The following is a 20,743-nucleotide window of genomic DNA, read 5'->3' as shown; positions in this document are numbered from 1 at the left end:
AATGATTTTATTGAAACTAATTTAATTGAGTGTTAAAAACAAAAATTCTTGATTTCATATGTAGGTACTTAATCGTCATCTTCATATCCATATATTTTGTAGATCACTTTATCTTTGCAGCACTAGCCATGCGCGATCTTCACTATTAACTTATTATTCATAGCAATAATCGATGAAATCATAAAATTACTTTGCAACAATACTTTATTACGCTCCGTTATTTGATTACTGGCGTTGTTAGCATCCTCGTGAATTACAGCGGCGTATATCCCAATGATTACGCGGTAATTAATAATTTGCCGTAATAACCGAGGAATATTTTACGCCGCGGGTTATAACGTATAGGATTTACAAACGGTCATAAATATATTGATGGCCATAATAAAGTTGGCTCACTCAATTAGTTTTCTCCCTTTATACATCTATAAATTAAAAATATACGCAACTAATGCATATTTATTTGGATAATTTCAATAATGGTACGTTTGGATACTGTCATATATCACGCTGGTTATGTTTTAATTACAACGTGTTCCTGGATTATTTTATACAAAATATGTATTTTATGAAGCAATTTATTGCTATTTATAGCAGTGATTTTACACATTTTAATATGCACATAAAGTATAAATGTTTCCGCGGTCCAGCTTTAAAAGTTCGATTAGAATTTGATTATTACTACATTCCTAGAGAACACAATCCATAGTTGACGTCAAATCAAGATTACAATTTTATGTGTGGCACTTAAATGTAATTGTAACAATTGCAATTATTATTCAACTATAACAATATAATATTATGGTGTGACGTCCATGGTAGGGCAAGTTTAGTGGTTAGTCCCATGACCCTTTCGTTCCATTGGGACAAAGTAGCACTTTACTAACTTTATTGCACATTCTATCAAACTAAAAACACATCTAGTAAACTACTTTTTTATTTAGCTACTGAAATTTTTAAGTTTACTCTTTAACTCAAAAAATTGCCAACTCAATCGCCCTCAAAATCTTGAGTAGTGAAGAGGCAAATCCTTGGAACTAACTTGGAGAATATTCTTCTTCAATCGCGTTCGTTCTTCTCTGCTACGAGTTCGAAGTTCCTCTCAAGGTGGTGCTTGCGCTTGGCCTTGAATTCCATCAGCTCGATCGTGGTATAACCGGAGAAACCCACCAGGAGGAGTCCGAGGAGTATCAGTAATCTAGACAAAATAATGTATCACAAAGATTATACTTTACTTATTACAAGGGTTGAATTTACTCAAATATAAGCGTATTGGAGTACAAAAAATCCTTTCCATTTTATCATGAAAACTCTCCCAGTCAAACAACTGGTGTTTAAATTAAAATTAATTAACATAATTATAACTATAAATAATAAAAGTAGAATAGCCATAGTCGGCTAAGAAACGCCCTGATGCGTGGGAACGTCAAGAGCTTTTTGACGCTGCTTTCAACTTTAAATAGGTATGTGCCTTTTTGTTAAAATTTAATATTTTGCTAGATGTTTGTTTTTCATTTATAATAAGTAAAGGTCGCCGTAAAATACCTAAATAAGGTAGTGTGAAAAAGCTCTTATACCGGCTCCAGACATTGGTTGGTCCCAACGCTAGTTGTCAATGCAACCGGCCTCATACGTTAACCCCAACATTGGCCATACGTCCAATGTGTGTCAACGTTGGTGCCAATACTATTTCCTAGATCCATAATTTGGGCCTTGGACGAGTGTCATTGGGACCAATATTGGATCCAACGGTAGCCGGCTTAAGTAAACCTTACGTGCATACAGTTGAGACACTCACCTAGTCCTCACACAAAGATACGGAGCTGTAGCATAAGACAGAACGCTACCAGTCGCTTCCCACAGCCTGAAGTTGGAGTACGCAGCCTCTTCGTCGCCCGGGAACAGAATGCCGGATAACGCTGCAATGGACAGCATTCGTAAAAAAGATTGAAAAAGCCACAGTTCCGTCAACGTGATCACTTAGTTCAGTCACGGATTGGCAATCTCTGTGTACTGAGCACTGACAAGTTTGAATTGAATCACTACACGTTGACGGAACTGTGGCTTCACAGACTACCATAAGGGTGAATCGATCATTATTCTGTTTTATCTATAAAACTGGGTACCCAATTGACACCGTATTTTAACGACACTAAACTTTAGTTAGAGCTTTTAAAAAGCTTTTTTTTATCCAAAACGAGGAAGCTCTTGGCCTGTATCTCACCTGATGGTAAGTAAGTGACGATCAAGCCGAAGGTGGAAGCGAGTTTCACCCGGAATCCTCAACCACAGAGGAACTGACTATCTTACCTCTAGCTGTCGGAACACAACAATGCTGTTAACATTGTTGTTATGGCGACAGACTTAGGTAAGATGGTGGTAGCTAGACAGGCGGGCTTAGAACAAGCCCAACCAAACCGAACAGAAAAATCTGCCCCCACTGGGAATCGAACCCGGGACCTCTGCGTCTGAAGCAGGTGGTCTTACCACAGAGGCGGTTTTAAATAACCCCTCCTATTCATAAAAAATAAAGGGTACAGTTAAGATCCAGTATGAGTAAAGTCCTCACCATTAACTTGCACGAGCCATACAGCATCAGCGGTGCCCCATACAGCTGCTAGCGCAAAGAATACCAGCCATTGGTCAGGGCTTGGACGCCACAGCAGTAAAGCGGTGATGAGGCATAGGTTCAGGATCTATGGACACAGTTTTATGTCATTTTGAGTAAGTAACAATCAAATGTCTGCAAGTATCTGAAAATGCTACCACAAACCTGTTATGTTCTTATCAATCTGGGAGTGGGTTTGTTCTTTTAAGTGATTTAAAAGTGTGAAATCCCACTTGGCAATCGAACTTATAAAATAATAATCAGTACAAGAGAATCTCACTCACATACACTTAACGTTTATTTGATACGAAATAGCCATTAGGAAAGCCATTTCACAAAAGATGTTTGCAAACAGATCACTATGGTGTTCATATAGGAACAAATATGTGATTGTAATTACTGAGGCCCTAAGTGTCTGAACAACTATGATCTCACTAGGTTGTCTGAAAAATATTACTACCTAGCGATAAGACCACCTAAATTATGCCGTTTCAATCTTATATTGTTTTAATTGATCAGTGTTGCGTGGTGTGAACTAAAAAGTATCTAATCTTTCTACCTGACCCTTTATTCTCTGCACTTACCAAAGCCGTGATCATGACCGGGTACCGGCCGGTCAGCTTGACGACGGCGCCGGCGACGGGCGCGGCCAGCGCGTTGAACACGCCGAAGCAGATCATCACGTAGCCGATGTTGTTGATGCCGTACGCGCAGCCTACGAACGCCTGCGAGAATTATTATACTGATAATATTATCAAACCTATTACCCCGATATATTTTTATGCTGGATCTAACCCTGTTCCTAACTTAACTCGTTGTGCTGTTTTAGCTACTGAAAAACTTTACTCTTTCAAAGCAGATCACCAAGTAACCGAATGCTATTGATGATAATTAATAACGTACGCCCAGCCCACAAACGCCTATAGCAAAACTGTGAGCTTTTTCACAGCGCTACAAAATTCAAATTTGTCGAGAGCGTAGGAATAGTGAAAATAGTGTACTAGACACTAATATCAGCAGGTGGATATACTAAACCGAGATTATTGCCATAAAATATGTCCGATAAACGAAATAACTGATTTTTAGTGTTTTTACACGGACATAAAAAGACAGAAAATAGTGTTATCATAAGAAATTAGTACTGACGTGTTTGTGTCTTTTGTATGGGACATAGTAGCTACGAAGACATGCAACAACGTAAGATTGGGGAATATCATTTATAACGTTACAAATCGGGTCTCATATGAAGTTGTCTTACGAATTATAGCAATAATCTAATTGCTATAAATTTTATCTAAAAGAAATATGCTTTTAATACAATTTTAAGATGTTAAAGTAGATACCAATTTAGTACATAAAATCACAAAAATAAAAATCGAATGAAAATAAATTACCTGAGTAAAATCGGCAGCCATGAACGCCTGTTCAGCTCCAATATACCCTATAACGGGCAGCAAGAGCAGCTGATACCTGTAGTAAATGTCGTCAATCATTTTAATGTTTATTCCTGCGATTTTTTGTCAGATTTTAATCATATTTTATGATTCAGACAAACGCGAACGCTTGGAACTTCACGTGATATGGATATTATTTTTATTTAGAATTGTACTCGGTTGCAGAAAGTGTTTAGTGTGGAATTTATAATATTTTTTATCGAATATCCTCAATTCTCGTACCTACCAGTACGTAAGGTCAAACTTGTCCCAAGGGAAAGGTAGACTTTCATGAAAGCCGCAATGTAACTATGTACTAAGATACCACAAGACTATTATTTTTTCTACAAACGAGAATAGTAAAAAATATATTTTCACATACAAATCCTATATTAAGTAGTTATGTACCTATGTCGCAGTTGCCGTAGCGTCACCGCCAGTAACCGCAGTCCGGATTTTCCGTTGCACGTGGCTTGGCGGCCTGCGGTGTACCTGGAAGCAGTTTCGATTTTAATGGCTTCATTAAGCTTGTAAATATAATAAATAAATAAGTATCCTTAAACATTTGGGACTGGTCCTAAACTAAAACTACAAAGCTTGTACCTACTATGGTTTAACTATGGAACAAAAGATAAAATATAGAAGTAAACATACTTAATTTTTTTTAAACCTGGAAATAGTTTCCATTTAATGGCTTCATTGTGCATGTAATATGTATTATGAATCCGTCCCATGGGGTTACCTACGTGAGTGCGTTCATAGATTTTTATCCGACTTAAAAATGAGTAGGTTTCAATTCAGTTGCTTTTCGCGAGATCAATCCTGGCACAACAAGAAAATTTGTATACGATCAGGATAATATTTGCATCATACATTCGTAACAAAAAAGCTATTAAGTAGGGTCCATTCATTGACATAGGTACCGTATAAGCTTTACTTAGTGTTAGATTTCTGCTTTATATTCAAAGATATGCATTTATTTACTAATACCTGGTGAGCGAATCAACCCCAAGAGCGACCATAATGACCGCAGTGGCCATGCACAGGAGATAGATCCCCGCTATGACCTGGATCTTGAGCGGAGAAGGAGGTGCCAAGTTTGTGTTTCCCTGTAATTAAGAAATAATAGGGATATTTCCTGGGTAAAAAAGCAAGAGTTTTAATTAGTCCGTCAGTTAGCTTATCAAAAAATACTCGACACCTATTTTGCACTTTTCAAAACTAATAAAAATGTAAAGAGAGCGTGCCAAAGTTCTAAAGAAAAGGCCCGTGACGTCAGTGAGTGCGTAAAAGTGCTGCACTTTGTGACGTCGCGCGGAACTTCAACGCACTATAACTTTGTAATTATTTGTATGATTGACAATTAAAAATACACGTGTCCAATATATTTTTATATTGAAAATTTTTTTTTTTAGGAAACCAGCCTATTATGTAATTAGAAACATACTTACAATCACAAGAGCAATGCGTAGGTTTAAGTACCTCAAAAGCCTTGAGATTGTTATTCAATTGCATTCGAATTCAATGCACTAAAACATACAATAATATGGATTCACATTCGCTAACAGAAATTGGTATTAACAAATAAGGTCGATGTCTTGTCTTGAAGGTCGAAATATTTTTTTTCCTTTTTTACGTAGGTCAAACTAATAATTTGAATAAACCAGTCTTTGGTTGCAAAATAAAAAAAATATTGTGTCTATTTCAATCTTAGAATGTTAATCCAACATACCTATGCGTCGTAATACTCAGATTCGGATACAAAACACTTTATAGAAGAATAAAGCCCGTATTCACAAACATTCTCACAGTGCGCGCGCACAGGGTGACACACGAACCAATCACAGAACTCTATTCAACACTGTGCGTTTGATTTGCTGCTTCACTTAAGCAAGCATCGTTTGTGAATTCGTAAAGTGACAAATAATATGTACCTAATGTATTCGTGAAGGGCCAAAATACGTGATAGCTACAACACAAGAAGAAGAATAAAACATACATGTCCAGCACTCCCACTGCAGAAGTTAACCCCACAGGTGGCCCCAAAGTCCACTAATGGCGCTGTGACGTTCGATACCAGGTCTTCAGGTATCAGGGTCTCGTTGAACATTGACGCTGTTTCTCCCAGAGATGATGAGAGAACTGTGTAAGAAAAAACAGAAGAAAATCATGAATGGTTATTTTGTTATTGATGATGAGGCATCTTATGTCATATGCAGGAGATATACTAAAAAGGTAGAACGTCTCAAAATGTGTAAGAAAAACAGAAGATGATGATGATGTTATATATTAATTTGAAGATAAGCAAGCACTTCAAGTCAAGTCATATCCTACAGGAAATACTTGTAGCAAACAATGTTGGTTAAGAGATTAACCATGTCATGGGTCCTTAGTAGAGACTTAATTTTGCTTTACTTAGGTATTAAAAGCAACTGATAATCGTCAATATGCGCTATTTTTGGCACACATATCAATCAATTAAACACGTGTATAAACCAAACCCATTCACGTGTAATAATTAAATATGGCGTTAAGTAAATAAATATCGAATATTTCAATTGCTATGTGACCGACATCTATAATTAAGACAGATCAAAGCAACATACCAAGGTCCATTTACTGGATAAATAGCATTAAAATCGTAAACGGTACTTCTGTGGAGTGGAGTTATTAATACTATTGCTTCCGTTTCCTTGTATAACAGAACCACTATCAATGATTTAATTTGTGTGATTGTCGTATCTAATTAACGCTAAAACAAACATTTAGTCTTCCGTCAACCTGGACCCACAGCATACCCACGGTTCAAATCGCCAGATTAACTTTTAACTTTTTTCTCTTCCGGCAACTGGACCAACCAATATGTCAATAAGAGTTCCTTGTCAGGACTACGGAATGCTAAAAACAATATTTTAACGCATATTTATGAAATAGTAATAGGTAGGCACATGTATATAGGTAATCTAAAACTTTAAAGTTAGAAATGTTTACTAGTACTTTGAGATTTATTCTGTTGGACCTTCAGATTGAGGCTACTCAAAACTCGATTCAAACTTAAGCGTAGATTCAATGCTTTTATCATACTAAAAAATATTTAAAAACAACCAATCACTGGGTAATAATCCACCTGCTTGACACACAATTAGAATTACCTTGCCCAAGTAAACCGACCTCAGTCTTCATACAGCAAAACAAGTACAATAATCAAATTTAAAAAGATGTTAACACGTCGGCTCATGCCATGATCTCATTAAAGTTATTCGATAATAACTTATAATTGCGATCATCGATATTACGTGACAAGATGCCAAGCGACCTTCGAATTCCCAAGTTAAGTCAAGTATTTTTAATATTGTATATTCTAATCGCATTCTTATCTTCATTCAGATCCGTTTGTTAACTGCATATTTTTCAATTAAGTATTTAAACAGCATGGTAACACAAATGCATGTAGATGGCATGGGTAAATCTTTCAATGAATGCTTGAGATTACATTATTCCATAGAACGTTTATACCTACTGACACTCGTATTCACAAGCGATGCTTACATAAGTGAAGCACCAAATCGAACGCACAGTGTTGAATAGAGCTCTGTGACAGGGTGACACTGTGCGTCCACGCGCACTGTGAGACCTCATAGTAATGTTTGTGAATTCTGGCGTTAGTTATAAGCTATTTGTTATTGAGATCATTTTGATGAGCTCGATTTTTTAAGCAGTATAAATAAGTACTAGTCGGTTCCTACTTACAGAAAACCATGACTTTAGTACTGAGAAACTTACTGGCAGATGAGATCAGGTTTCCCCAAATTTGGGCCATTTGGTAGAACATGAAGAAGAGCCCGAAGAACCGCACCACCAGCACCTCAACCGACACCCCAGATAGTTTGGAATACGGCTCTGCCACCTGTAATTTGAAAGAGAGCCATTTGTAACCCAATTAATTTTCATAAAATTAGCTGCGACCTGTAACTAAAGAACTACTAATTGAAAACTAATTTATCTATTCAGTTAAAACGTTAGCTGTGTGGTTCCGGCAGTAGAATGGGAACACTTCTACTCTGCCCATCGATGTCGTAACTACGCGACTAAGGGAAAAAATGCTACCACCAGGCCTCCCTAACCCGCATGGCCAGTGTATATGCCAAATGGAACATTTTCATCAAGTTAGAGAGAGTCGTCCTCGCACAGTGAAGACTAAATGACCTGCAGGCCTAGGATGCGCTAATGTGTGACAATCGATAAAATGGCGTGATAAACGCTTATTATCGCCGTGATAAGCGTTTTTCGCATTTACGCGAGAAGTCCATACATTTGTCGTCAAAATCATCGTTAAGATTTTATCACGGCGCATTTTCTAGCCCAGCTGATGATGATGATTAGTCAAATCGTAAAAAAGTGCAAACTACTGAAAGGTAAAGTTATCTTTAAATGTGATTAACACGAAAGCATAAGTAAGTAACTATCGAAGATACTCATATTTATCTTTGATCTACTAACTCACCACAGAAAGATAGGTGCACTTGGCGCACCATAGCGGGCCGCCGCCGAAGCCGACCATCATGCCGCCTGGTATCAGGGTATACAGCTTGGGGTAGAACTGAGCCGCTATGAACGGCATGTACGCGATGAATGAGAGGGCCACAGCCCACTTGCAGCCTAGCCATCTGTACAAAAAAGTTGCTTGTTCAGAAATATTGAGAGCTTTTGCCATCGCATTTCTTTGAAAGTGAAACAAACATATAAAATTCTAACAAACTTATGCGTTTACAGTGTATTAGTAGCTTAGTCATTTCAGTAAATACTTAAGGTATCCACTATACCGACCTTTTAATATTTTATCCAAAACAAACAAAGTGAGTATTAACTGTAATTGTTTTTTTTTTATCTAATGTTATTTCAAATTGAAAAGCTCACGTCAAAGCTCGTAATAACATATGACTTTCTTCATGCGTTAATTATTGTCGCAAGCCAGCACTTGGTTACTTTAGAACAACAATATTATATTACTAAAATTCCCATAGTTACTCATTTTATCCGTATCAAAATTAAGCGTTAGAATTTTCCTTCTTCCAACATTATGACTTCTGTAAACCTAGCGCTCATTCTTTTACCTATGTCAAACTAAATAAATAATCCACCAACTTGACACCTATGCATTTACTTTTTCACATTTTAATGCAGTTCAAATTCTTATCTTTCGACCTTAGTAGCGATCTATCGGAGCCGATAGGAGTCGTGACCTGCCGGTAGTGTGGTTGAGGTCACCAGCAAACGTTGCCATGAGAATTGAATGCGTTTAGTTCAACAAAACAATAATAAATATCAATGACATAGGCACAGCTGTGAAATTGTGTGCTGTTTATTTTAGTTAGTAGGTAATTTTAACATAAAATTTCATCATAATTAATTTGCATATGCCTCTCAATTAACTTTTTTGTAACACATTAGCAAAAAATATTATGGACTATCAAGGCCAAAACAACAACCTTTAAGTAAAATTGATTGCCTTCGCTTCGATTAACACTAAACAAGATGCTTATCAAACCAAATACGTCATAGATATTTCCTCGGTAGACCCCAAAAAAGTCAACCCAGCTGGCAAAAGTAGTGTATTATAATAATAATTATTTTGCATAATAAGTATGTTTCTCAGTCAGGACCCTCGCTGTTGTAGTTGCAACGTATTTTTAAATTGCACATCTTCTTGTATAACATGAAACTTAGTTACAAATAACTGCCAAGTTGTAGAAAGATAAGAAAGGACAGAAAACTGCAGCATGGCAGCTCGGCAGAACGTAGTGATACAATGCACATATGTACTAGTAATATGTCTGTTTGTCAAAGTTCTTTATGAAAAACACTTACTTGATCACCACAGCCGGCAGGAGTATATTGGATATGATGAGTGAGAAGTAGATCGCAGCCAGGGTGAAGGTGCCCGCTCCAGCATCACTGTTGACCGAGCTCTGCAGGTTGGCAGCTCCATGGAACGCCGTGAACTGGACCATGAAGGCGAATCCAAGCACCAGGATGTTCCTGTTGATTCGCATCTTCTCGCTGCTGCCAAATACTAAGGAGTCCGCCATTTTGACAACTGCAAAGGAAAAGTGAGAACAATCAAACTAAATAACGATCTAGTTTATTTGATAAAGCAGTATGATAGGCTGATGTGGTTGTAATTGTAGTTATATCTCAAGCTTATTGTCTACCAAGAAAAGAAAATGAAAATCAATAGATACATGACAAATTCTTGTGATCATCTTTTTGTGTGACCCTTCAAGTTAAGAAGCAGAGAATGGCTTGGCATAATGTTCGCCTTTATACGACATTAAGTAATAAATAAATAAGTAGCTGGAGCTGTTTTGTGAATAGGTAGCATGACTACTACTAACTATCGACCTACAACTGCAACCAATAATGGTGACCTTAATCACCCTTGTAAATGGGGTAAAAAATCTAAAAATGACTTGACAAATTAATTTATTTGTCATCAGAATCAGAGTATGCTAATTTTAGAAGCGGAAACAAAGTGTCACCCTTCTCCTATTGGCATTCAAGGATACTTCGTGATTGTGACAGAAACCAGTTTAATCTCGTTATTGTAGGTAATTAAAATTCATTGAGCATTGTGTTTTTTATTTAATTTAAATAAAGATCTCAATAGTAACTTTAGATTTAGGCTATTTGCTATTTCAAATCTTATTGTGTGGTTTTGGTACACAATTATTATGAAAGTTATCGCTCTACCTCTAAAATTCGGGCTTTTTGGATATTAAAGGACCTTACATGAATTGCAAATAGTTAAAACTTATCTACCTCTTTAGGTGATTGATTAATAAAGTAAATAAAAATCATTAAAATATTTTGTAGTTGACATTGCCTCGACTCGCTATATCGCTATATCGCCTGTTCTCTCTGGCAACAGCAAGTTATTTATTAATTAGTTTAATTATATTGGCATTGCAATTTCTGTTAAATAAACATGGCAAGGATAATATTTTATTATCACTTTTAATCTCACGTTTTTCTAAACAATAGTTATTGGGTCACGTGTAAAAATTCGCTGCGATTGGTATCATTATAGCTGATTCGTATATCTTTCATCTTCGAATCGGTAACCCAAAAATCCTGGGGGCCACCAGACCTGACCATTTAGACCATTTTGGGGTGCCATAGCTCCGAGTATAGGGGGGGGGGGGGGGTGATCGCCCCGAGTGCTAAGCCATGCTACGTCACCACTGAATTCGAATACATTCCTTGATATTTTTTTTCAGAAACACATGGACGTGCGAGTCAGCAAAAACAATACTATATTATTCTCTAAACAAGTTAAGAATTACACCTACATCTAAGGGCCTGTTTTTTTTGGTCTGTAATCATTCATAATTAACTAATAATCAATTTTAATGACAGTGGTCAAATATCAGCAAAGTATTTTTTATAAATTTATTAATTATAAACAACCTTTAGTTTATATTAAAACACAGTAATGGCGTGACCGTAGACTTTTAGAGCTTTTTTACTATAATAAGTTTATATTTTGCCGAAAAATTCGACTATTGGTTGTGTTAACTATGGACTAAAAATCAATATAACTGTCATATTACTTGACTGCAGCAGTTTAATTAAGCCATTAGAGCGATTAACAAATGTGCTAACAAACCAAATGTAGAGAAATACAGTAGGACTTCGTACATGCTGCCCTTCTGTGCAAAACTTCAGTTGCTGAACTGAGTTAATACATCTAGAGTCAATTTAAATATAATAATGTATAGTATGTAATGTTACTCATAATTATTTATACAAGTTATTTGAAAATACACAATCTCTTTATCTTTAAGGATGAAGTACCATTATCTATGCCGAGGTAAACTTTGCCTGCTGCTGCGTATAATTAGACTCAAATAAAAAATCTTTAAAATACTCTGCCTTACAAAAAGGTAGTAAGCCTTCTGGATGATCTTGTATTTTGTAATTAGTGTGGGAAATGAAAAACCTCAATGAACTGTGAAGAAACTATTGTGTAGTGAAGGTGAAACCAAATTAGAACTAAAACTATGCGTGCTGATTCGTCTTGTACTTTTTGTGACTAATTTTTGCTTACAAGTTTGCGTGCTTTGTAAATTGGTGACACAAGTTGTTATATACTATATTACATAATCAAGACACAAGGGCTTCTAGAACTCGCTTAACAAATAATCAAAATGTTTCTTAGTTCAATTTCTAATTTATAAAATTCTAAAAAGATGCAGTTTCTACCCATATAAAGGAGTCCTGGAACTTTGGGAACTTATTAGTATTTGCGCTTTGGGGTTTCATCATCTCAACAAAACAAACACTTGTCCAAGTGGTGAAGATAGTAGTACGGCTTTTTAAAATAATTTTACGTTAAGCATTCACAACCCAGCAAAAACCAATGTCCATCTAAATAAAAAATTAAGGTCTCAAGCGCCGATGATGACACACGATGCGCCGGAACACGGAGGCCGTCGAAACTGGCATTATTGTGTTTTAGAATCACTGTCACATAAATTAAGAGGTCAATGTCACTGCATAATTATGGTTGCCAGATTTACAAATCGGAATTTCGGACTGCTCAGCCAGTTTTCCGGACATTTGGATTTTATGAGCCGATCTAAATCCAAGAAGAGATCTGAGAGAATATTGGACCGATATTGCACGGATTCGAATCGGATGCAATGCGGAATCGCCCTAACCATGTCTTTTATCAACGCATAGGAAAAAAAATATTTTTTACTTCACTCTTCGCGAGTATACTAGCTCGATACTAGTCTTAAAACATACAGCATCCCAACATTATATGTATGTCGGCTCGTCAGGGATTCGAACCTCAGATATTGTGGGCGAAATAGGGTATCGTGCAATGAGAATGAGACTTGTGTTCGAACACTTTTAATAATCGTCAAACAGAGTTCAAAATCAGCACTTAGTTCTTAGTACTACAATCTAGACTTCGTCGAGCGATAAAATAGGCACTAGGTGAAACGTGGGACAGTTCCGTGACGATGTCTTCTCTTGTCGGCGTCCGGAGCGAAAGTGAGTTCGATCCGTCCCGCCGTGACCGTTACGACTCTGTCGAAGCGCGCCAAAGCGGTGTTGCGCCGATTCGCCGCTAGGTGGCGCACTTGCGTTTCACTTTAGTGTCCGTACTCATGACCGTCTGCGACACGGCCATCCTGCGTGTCACACGTCCTCGTGTGATCATCTGAAAAAACCAAAAGAACAGCACAGTATCCGCTCGGCCAATCCTATTTCAAGCAACTTATGTGCTTTCAGAAATGAGGAAACTAAACTTTCAGTACTACTAGATACTCTTTCTACAACTAGTTACTCTTTCTACAACTAGTTACTCTTTCTACAACTAGTTACTCTTTCTACAACTAGTTACTCTTTCTACAACTAGTTACTCTTTCTACAACTAGTTACTCTTTCTACAACTAGTTACTATACTCTATCCACTCTTCCAAATAAAAGCCATCCAAGTAGATGTCTAGTGTTTCTAACTAGTAACCATAGCTATCTATTAGAAACTACCTAGCTTTTAGGAATCCAATCACTACTATTCACAATTCCTAATAATTGCTACATTGAAGTCACTAAGACCATGTGGTAAATCATCATTACCAAAAATTACTTCAAAAATTGAATGAGTCCCAGGTATCACAATCGCGGTCCACATTTTGCTACCCTACCTCGGGAGCCTAAGACAATCAACCAATGACTTTATGATCTTAGCTACACACTGCCAGATCCTACTGCACCACCCAGAACTATCGCACTACCGAATTCCCACGGACTACTCAGAGCAGATACCAGTTTCTAATAGGCTACGGCTACGGCATCCTGGTACAATCTCCGACCAAACAATTGAGAAACCTGTGCTTGTAATTAATTAGATGGAACTTAGTCATCCAACTCGTTTCCCTCACAATCTCAATAGGTACTGGGCCTTCAGGGGTCTTCCTAACACGATCATGTGAATACTCAATACACGTTTGTTAATTAGGGATCTTAAAACATAACGGTCACCATCATAGATTTCCACAATTTGAAACGAAGGTAGATGGGTTGACTCATTATAAAGTGGGTCTGACATGGCGGGAAAACTCGAAATATTCGTTTCCATTTGCAGTATAGACGTCTATTCCCACAATCAATTAGAATTTAATACGAAATAATCAACGATCAGTTAGATTTTAACGGATGACTATTCGGAAACGCGGCAGGTGCGATACAGCGAGGCACGTACGCTACTATCTACCTAGCGATCGCTTGATACATTATCAAAACACAATAGAGATTAAGGTCCATCAAAACTCAATAAACTACATCATCATAATAACTAAGGTCAGCAAAGCAGTAAACAATGCTCTTCATCTCCATCCGATTGTTTCTTACACCATATCACAAACATGGGCTACCTCCATCCGGCACCCGAATACAACACATCATGGGCTACTTTCATACAGTACCCAAATACAACACAATCATGGGCTACCTCCCTCCGGTACCCGAATACAAACAATCCGGTGGACTCACAGCGATCGTTTACACCTCCCCGCCAAACGCATGCCATTCACAGTCATGGCCGCACTGCTACGGGAAATCAGGCCCGATTTACGCTTACGACTACGAATGCACGGGAGATGCAAGCAATCTGAGCGACTTGCATACTACGATACTGAGAAAAGTAACTTTAAAATAATTGAGTTTTGATCGACTAATCCTAGAACTGGTTTAAGGTCCATGTCCATATGAATGTAGGGGATTCATTATCATCCATGAAAAAGCAATGTACCTCCATCAAGTACACTCATCTACCAAATACTTTATCTAGCATTTTTGTACTACATTAGACACGTCTACCTCAGGCGTTCTAATTTCATTGCAATCCAATGTTCATAATTACACTACCAATCGCTACCACAATCACTGCTATTAAAACATGAAAGTAAACTAACTCAATTCTAATTATTTTCTAAAATCGAAACTTAACATTTAAGAACATAGAAGTAGCCAGGGCTATGTAACATGATCATTAACTTCAACACTTCAATAATGTTAGTCACAAATAAATTCGTAGGACACTCGAGTATCTCCATATGCCACAGTAATCACCATTACTGAAACTGTACCATTAAGTACCATCACAACACTGTGTGCATCACCCACGGACTACACACTACGGTCTACCAAGACCACGTTCTCTGCCACCGTGTGCATCACTCACCGACTACACACCACAATTTACGGCTCAAGAGCAAACTCCAGTTCCCATTACAGAAAAAATAATCATCATCACCACAACTGTGATCAGCATGTACCTCGACTTCAACTTTAGACTGGTACATAACCCTATGGCATTCTTCTCAATTGATCATGAATAGTAGGTACGCAAGTGCAAATTGGCAAGGCTGCTACTTTCCTAAGATGAAACCTTATTTTAAGCTCACCGCCTGTATTCCACTAAAAGAGTACCTACAAGGTAAACCGACAAGGAATTCAGGAAGTCTATCTAAGCAATTCTAATAGTTTCAGTCTATTTACATCCGTCACGTACGTCCGTATCGATAATATTCACATCAGTGGTGAACCTACCACCTAGGAACCAAATAATTTACAATAACATCTTCATTCAACGTAAACTCAGCTGAGGTCACGCGTGATTGAGCACGTGACGTAATTTATTGCATGTTCTTAACGGCCCCCCTTTTTTTTTTATACCATTTGTACCACTGAGCCAAACCAAAAATTATTTTGAATTAAGATTAAATTATCACTTGATTGGACGTAATACTAATTTGCAAACAACTACCTTTTACCAGATGGTAAAACATGAAAATTCATCAACTGAAAACTACCTTTGTCCTATAAAACGTACTTTAACGAAAATACTAGAGAAAAGCCAAAAAGTACAAGTGCCGTTCAGTCAAATATAAAGAAAGTATCATGAATAGTAGGTATGTAAGTGCCACAACTTTGAAAGCCATCCCTGTGACTCCCAAATGAGTGAATGTTATCCCTGTAACAATCACTTTCACTAGTAATCATCCCTGTGACTACTATTGCAATTATCCCTGTAACTGCACAATACACCCCAAGTCATCCCTGTGACTATAGGTTTCAAAATAAAGTAATCATCCCTGTGACTACTATTGCAATTATCCCTATAACTGCACACTACACCCCAAGTCATCCCTGTGACTATAGGTTTCAAAATAATGTAATCATCCCTGTGACTACATTACTAATCGCAATCATCCCTGTGATCACGATATCGTCATAAGTCGAAAGTCTATGGTCCGTCATCAAGTCAAAATTATGTAATCATCCCTGTGATTACATCACACATCGCAATCATCCCTGTGATTACGAACATAGTGGTAGTCATCCCTGTGACTATCACTCAGTGGCCTCTACATCACTAATATCATTACTCAAATCATCGTTATTACTAATCAATCGGCACTCGACTGATGGGCATTCCTCCAATTCGATCGTTAATCATTACACAACATAAAATGTATTCTGTGCTGACTACTTGTGTTTGACCTATACCGGTCATTACAGTAACATTATTGAAACGTCTGCCACTCAATCTTGGCGACAATATTTAACCAATACCAACAAGTATTCAGCAAAAGAATCAAATGAAAAACAATATCGCTCACCCTTGTGATCCAAAGTACTCGCGGGCAACCTCGTTCCGCGCCGCGCCGGTCCAGTGTCCTCCACTTGACCGCCGCCGCCGTCCATTGCTGTGAGCTTGACCATCACTTCGCGCCAGTCCAATGCTGTGAGCTTGACCGCCGTTCTGCACCGGTTCAACGCTGTGAGCTTGACCGCCGTCTTGCGCCGGTCCAACGCTGTGAGCTTGACCGTCGCCCCGCGTCATCTATCCTGATTCTTCATTCTTCTGGCCAGTTATATTCCGGGCATACCCTCAGCTCGACTTTGACACCACTGTTCCGCCCTCAGCGCGGTACTAGCCCACCGGGTGAGACGACATTGGTCGAGGCCCAGTGAACGACCAGCGAGCGAGCGGTTCCTGGATGCCAAAGGAGCTTGCCGGTAGTAGGTATAGGTAGGTATGTTCTTATTTTGTTGGTCCAAAATAGTACGTCGCAAATGTTGGCCTCTTCATTAGCGTGTTGGTTCCAGTATCGTTGAAAGTGATCTCAATTGCACGATTCGATCCCAATTCTGATGTCGGCTCGTCAGGGATTCGAACCTCAGATATTGTGGGCGAAATAGGGTATCGTGCAATGAGAATGAGACTTGTGTTCGAACACTTTTAATAATCGTCAAACAGAGTTCAAAATCAGTACTTAGTTCTTAGTACTACAATCTAGACTTCGTCGAGCGATAAAATAGGCACTAGGTGAAACGTGGGACAGTTCCGTGACGATGTCTTCTCTTGTCGGCGTCCGGAGCGAAAGTGAGTTCGATCCGTCCCGCCGTGACCGTTACGACTCTGTCGAAGCGCGCCAAAGCGGTGTTGCGCCGATTCGCCGCTAGGTGGCGCACTTGCGTTTCACTTTAGTGTCCGTACTCATGACCGTCTGCGACATGTATATACGGTGGTGTTGTCAACAAAGCTTTTTCGGCAACCGCACACCTAGGCGTTCGTTTGGTGCCTTTGGTGGTGTCGGTAACAATGAACGTTTATTTTTGAATGAAAATAGAAATTTCATGGAAAAGTTTGTATTATAGTAAATAATATTTTTATTATATTTGTTAATGGATCTGTTTACTTTAAAAGGACATAGCATATTGGTTATGCTGACTGATATTTAAATCACATAAGATAAGTATCCTAATGCAAATAATTACTTGGTCATTGATACGGACGACAACACGTCAAACTAAACACAGTAGCGTCTTATCTTGTTGTATAATACAGGCTATTTTGCAAAAAAAAATGTATAGTCTGATGCCGTCGTATATTCTTGTTGTGGTAAACCTACAGGCATGCTGATATGTTGACCATTGCCAAATTTTGTTAAAGAAAATTAGTTTTAAAATCTTGCACTGCCCTTATAAACCAAGTATCGGTCAACAGATAGATAGATAGAGGCTAGGTTTGAAACACAGAACAGAACTGTGGTTTGCATAGATACCAAAACATTAAGTGTATCTATAAAGTTATGAATAAAACATTGTGTTAAATTCATAACAACGCCTGTGCAAGGTCGATCATATCGATCTTATCCGCGTAAGATGTTCTTAAAATCGCATTTTTGTTCAATACTAATAGCAAAATCTGGGCACAATGCTCGATGGCCTCAGTAGAGCCTCTCAACAAATGGGTCTCAAAATTAAATGGACAAGCCTACCTCTTAGTCTCTACCTTACATAGGTATGTAAAATATGATGATTTCAATCCTAGATGTCTATGCAACATATCAAATAAACTTGGTAGTAAACAATTTTAATACGTTATACTCGTTGTCAAGAGTGAGTTATAAAATTATGTGGGAGTTATATTGTTTTCCTCGTATTAAAGTTCAAGACTCTATTGTTAAAAAGACCCTGGCTTTATACTAGAACTGCTAGTATGCATGTAAAATCATAATTCAAATGAGTGCAAAAAACATTATTAATCGTATGAAAAAATATTTAAGCTTCGACGTTTGGGAGAATATGTGATAATCAGAACAAAAATTAATAAATGGTAAGTTACAAAACTTATAAGTACCTACCTAACCAATCATTCCGCAGCCTGGTTCAACTTATACATAACACCAATCAACAAAATAGAATAGTATTTAATTACAGATTGTATTGGATACTCACCTGTATTTCCACTTTCTCTAGGTTTAGAGATGTTTTCAACTTATTTAAATAAGTAGCACTTATTATTATTCTGTGGTAGCACTATTTATTCACCAATCATAAACTTAAAAACTTTATTCTTTTAGCACTTCAAAACATTTCGCGGTATTTTTAAACTTTTTAATTTTATTACTTTTCCAGCCAGTTCAAAAACTTTGTATCAAAACTTTTTTGTTTTTTTTTGTCGAACGCTTTGGCCAGTGCGTGCGTGCCAGTTCGCCTAGATTAATTACCGCGTATTTAAAAAAGTTTGTAATACCACTTGGAATCAATTAAAAAGTTACTATATCACATTTTTTTTTGTATTTTTACGGTGATATACGCGTGGTATCACTATCACCCACTGGCCGAACTATGCTTTGCGAAGGTCTAGTTCTGTGGGTGTATGAAGTGGCGCCCGCGCACGTGTCCACTGTGAACTAACAGAGGCGATTGTACATTATATTTGTCCAATCCGGTTCCTAAACCTGAATGGAATTATTACAACCGCTATTGAATACAATCAGTACTGGATTTTAGATGAATTTGTTTTGTCTTTTTAATATTCATTGTTATTCCACATTTTTACATATAATCAAGTAGGAGCATGGTAGAAACCCCAATGTAACAGTTACATAATATGATTTCATTAAATAGAGTTCGATCATTTGGCACACAAAATATTATTTTAAACATATTTAATGGCTTTCCAAGTATGCCAAAAAGGTCCCCAACTCGGCTTGAGAGTGTACCACGATACTAATTTCCAGCGGGTGATATTAATTATAGTCCGATTTTTAATTCGACGGAATTCTGACAGCTGTCATTTTTTGACAATTCAGATGTAATAAGCCTTTTTTGCTTTTAATTATTAATAAATAATATGAAATGAAATTTCATCAAGTACAACTTACAAGAATGAACTATTGTATGTTTTGTGAATTTAATGTACACTAATTATTATGTACATTTGAAAGATTAAATAGAAAAAAACGTGTTTTTAACACAGTAAAACAACATATTATCATAAACGAAAATATGTATTGATCATCAATCATCATTATCGTCATCATAATCAACTTGGCTAAGATTTTATTAACAAAAGGATTTTCATAAAAAAGGTTTGTGACCCATGGATTATTGGCCAGGGAGTCCAGTAATAGAAAAATAATTACCCAATTTTTTTTGTAACTTCAAAAGTATGATAATAAAAATTCAAATAACCATTTTGAAATGATCGGTACATTTTTAAGCCTTAGTTTTTCAAGTGAAACCTTAAATTCAAGAAAGGATTATTTTTTAATTTATGAAAATGCTCTCCATTCTTAGTGGGAATGTTTCAATGTTGACAACACTTCTGAAATGTCAAAATTCCGTCGAATTAAAAATCAGAGTTTAGGTACCTACTTTTAAAACCTACAGTCTACATCTCAGAGTTTAGACACTCGTACCTATTTTAACGACAAAATAATTACCGAATCAATAAGAAAAAACACTTGGCAATGGAAACATTCCGTTGTGTTATGTAAAAATAAATGTTATAAACAAATAACCAATAAGATTAAGCCGAGTTAACCGCAGGACAATCTTTGAATCAGTCTTTATAACAATGTCGTTAAGGTGCTCAGTGTTAGATGATTTGTCAATAACTTAGCACATAGGTACATAACATAGTCATCTAACTGGAATTCATAAATCAACTCATTTACATGATTTTCCATACTTCGATTATAAGTTTATAACTTACGCCCGTATTCAAAAACATTACTATGAGCGTGGACGCACAGGGTCACACACGAACCAATCACAGAGCTCTATTCAACGCTGTTCGTTCGATTTGCTGCTTCACTTAAGCAAGCATCGTTTG

At 37.2% G+C, this 20,743-nt stretch overlaps 1 protein-coding gene across 1 annotated transcript; it reads right to left on the bottom strand.

Annotated features, from left to right (window-relative positions):
- Positions 1–974: 974 nt before the first annotated feature.
- Positions 975–19,304, bottom strand: LOC135075602 (UNC93-like protein). The gene is made up of 12 exons (XM_063970018.1): positions 18,859–19,304; positions 9,907–10,135; positions 8,543–8,705; positions 7,822–7,945; positions 6,038–6,180; positions 5,029–5,147; positions 4,447–4,530; positions 4,000–4,075; positions 3,190–3,330; positions 2,567–2,693; positions 1,796–1,916; positions 975–1,195 (listed from the first exon to the last, which is right to left on the bottom strand). The coding sequence occupies exons 2-12, from the start codon at positions 10,125–10,127 to the stop codon at positions 1,057–1,059; spliced, it is 1,458 nt and encodes a 485-aa protein (XP_063826088.1). The 5' UTR covers positions 10,128–10,135; positions 18,859–19,304; the 3' UTR covers positions 975–1,056.
- Between the last annotated feature and the right edge of the window lie 1,439 nt (positions 19,305–20,743).

This window comes from Ostrinia nubilalis, chromosome 10 (assembly GCF_963855985.1).
Source record: "Ostrinia nubilalis chromosome 10, ilOstNubi1.1, whole genome shotgun sequence".
NCBI classification, from domain to species: Eukaryota; Metazoa; Arthropoda; class Insecta; order Lepidoptera; family Crambidae; genus Ostrinia; species Ostrinia nubilalis.
The sequence above is the reverse complement of the archived record's forward strand: the minus strand, read 5'-3'. Positions and strand labels throughout refer to the sequence as shown.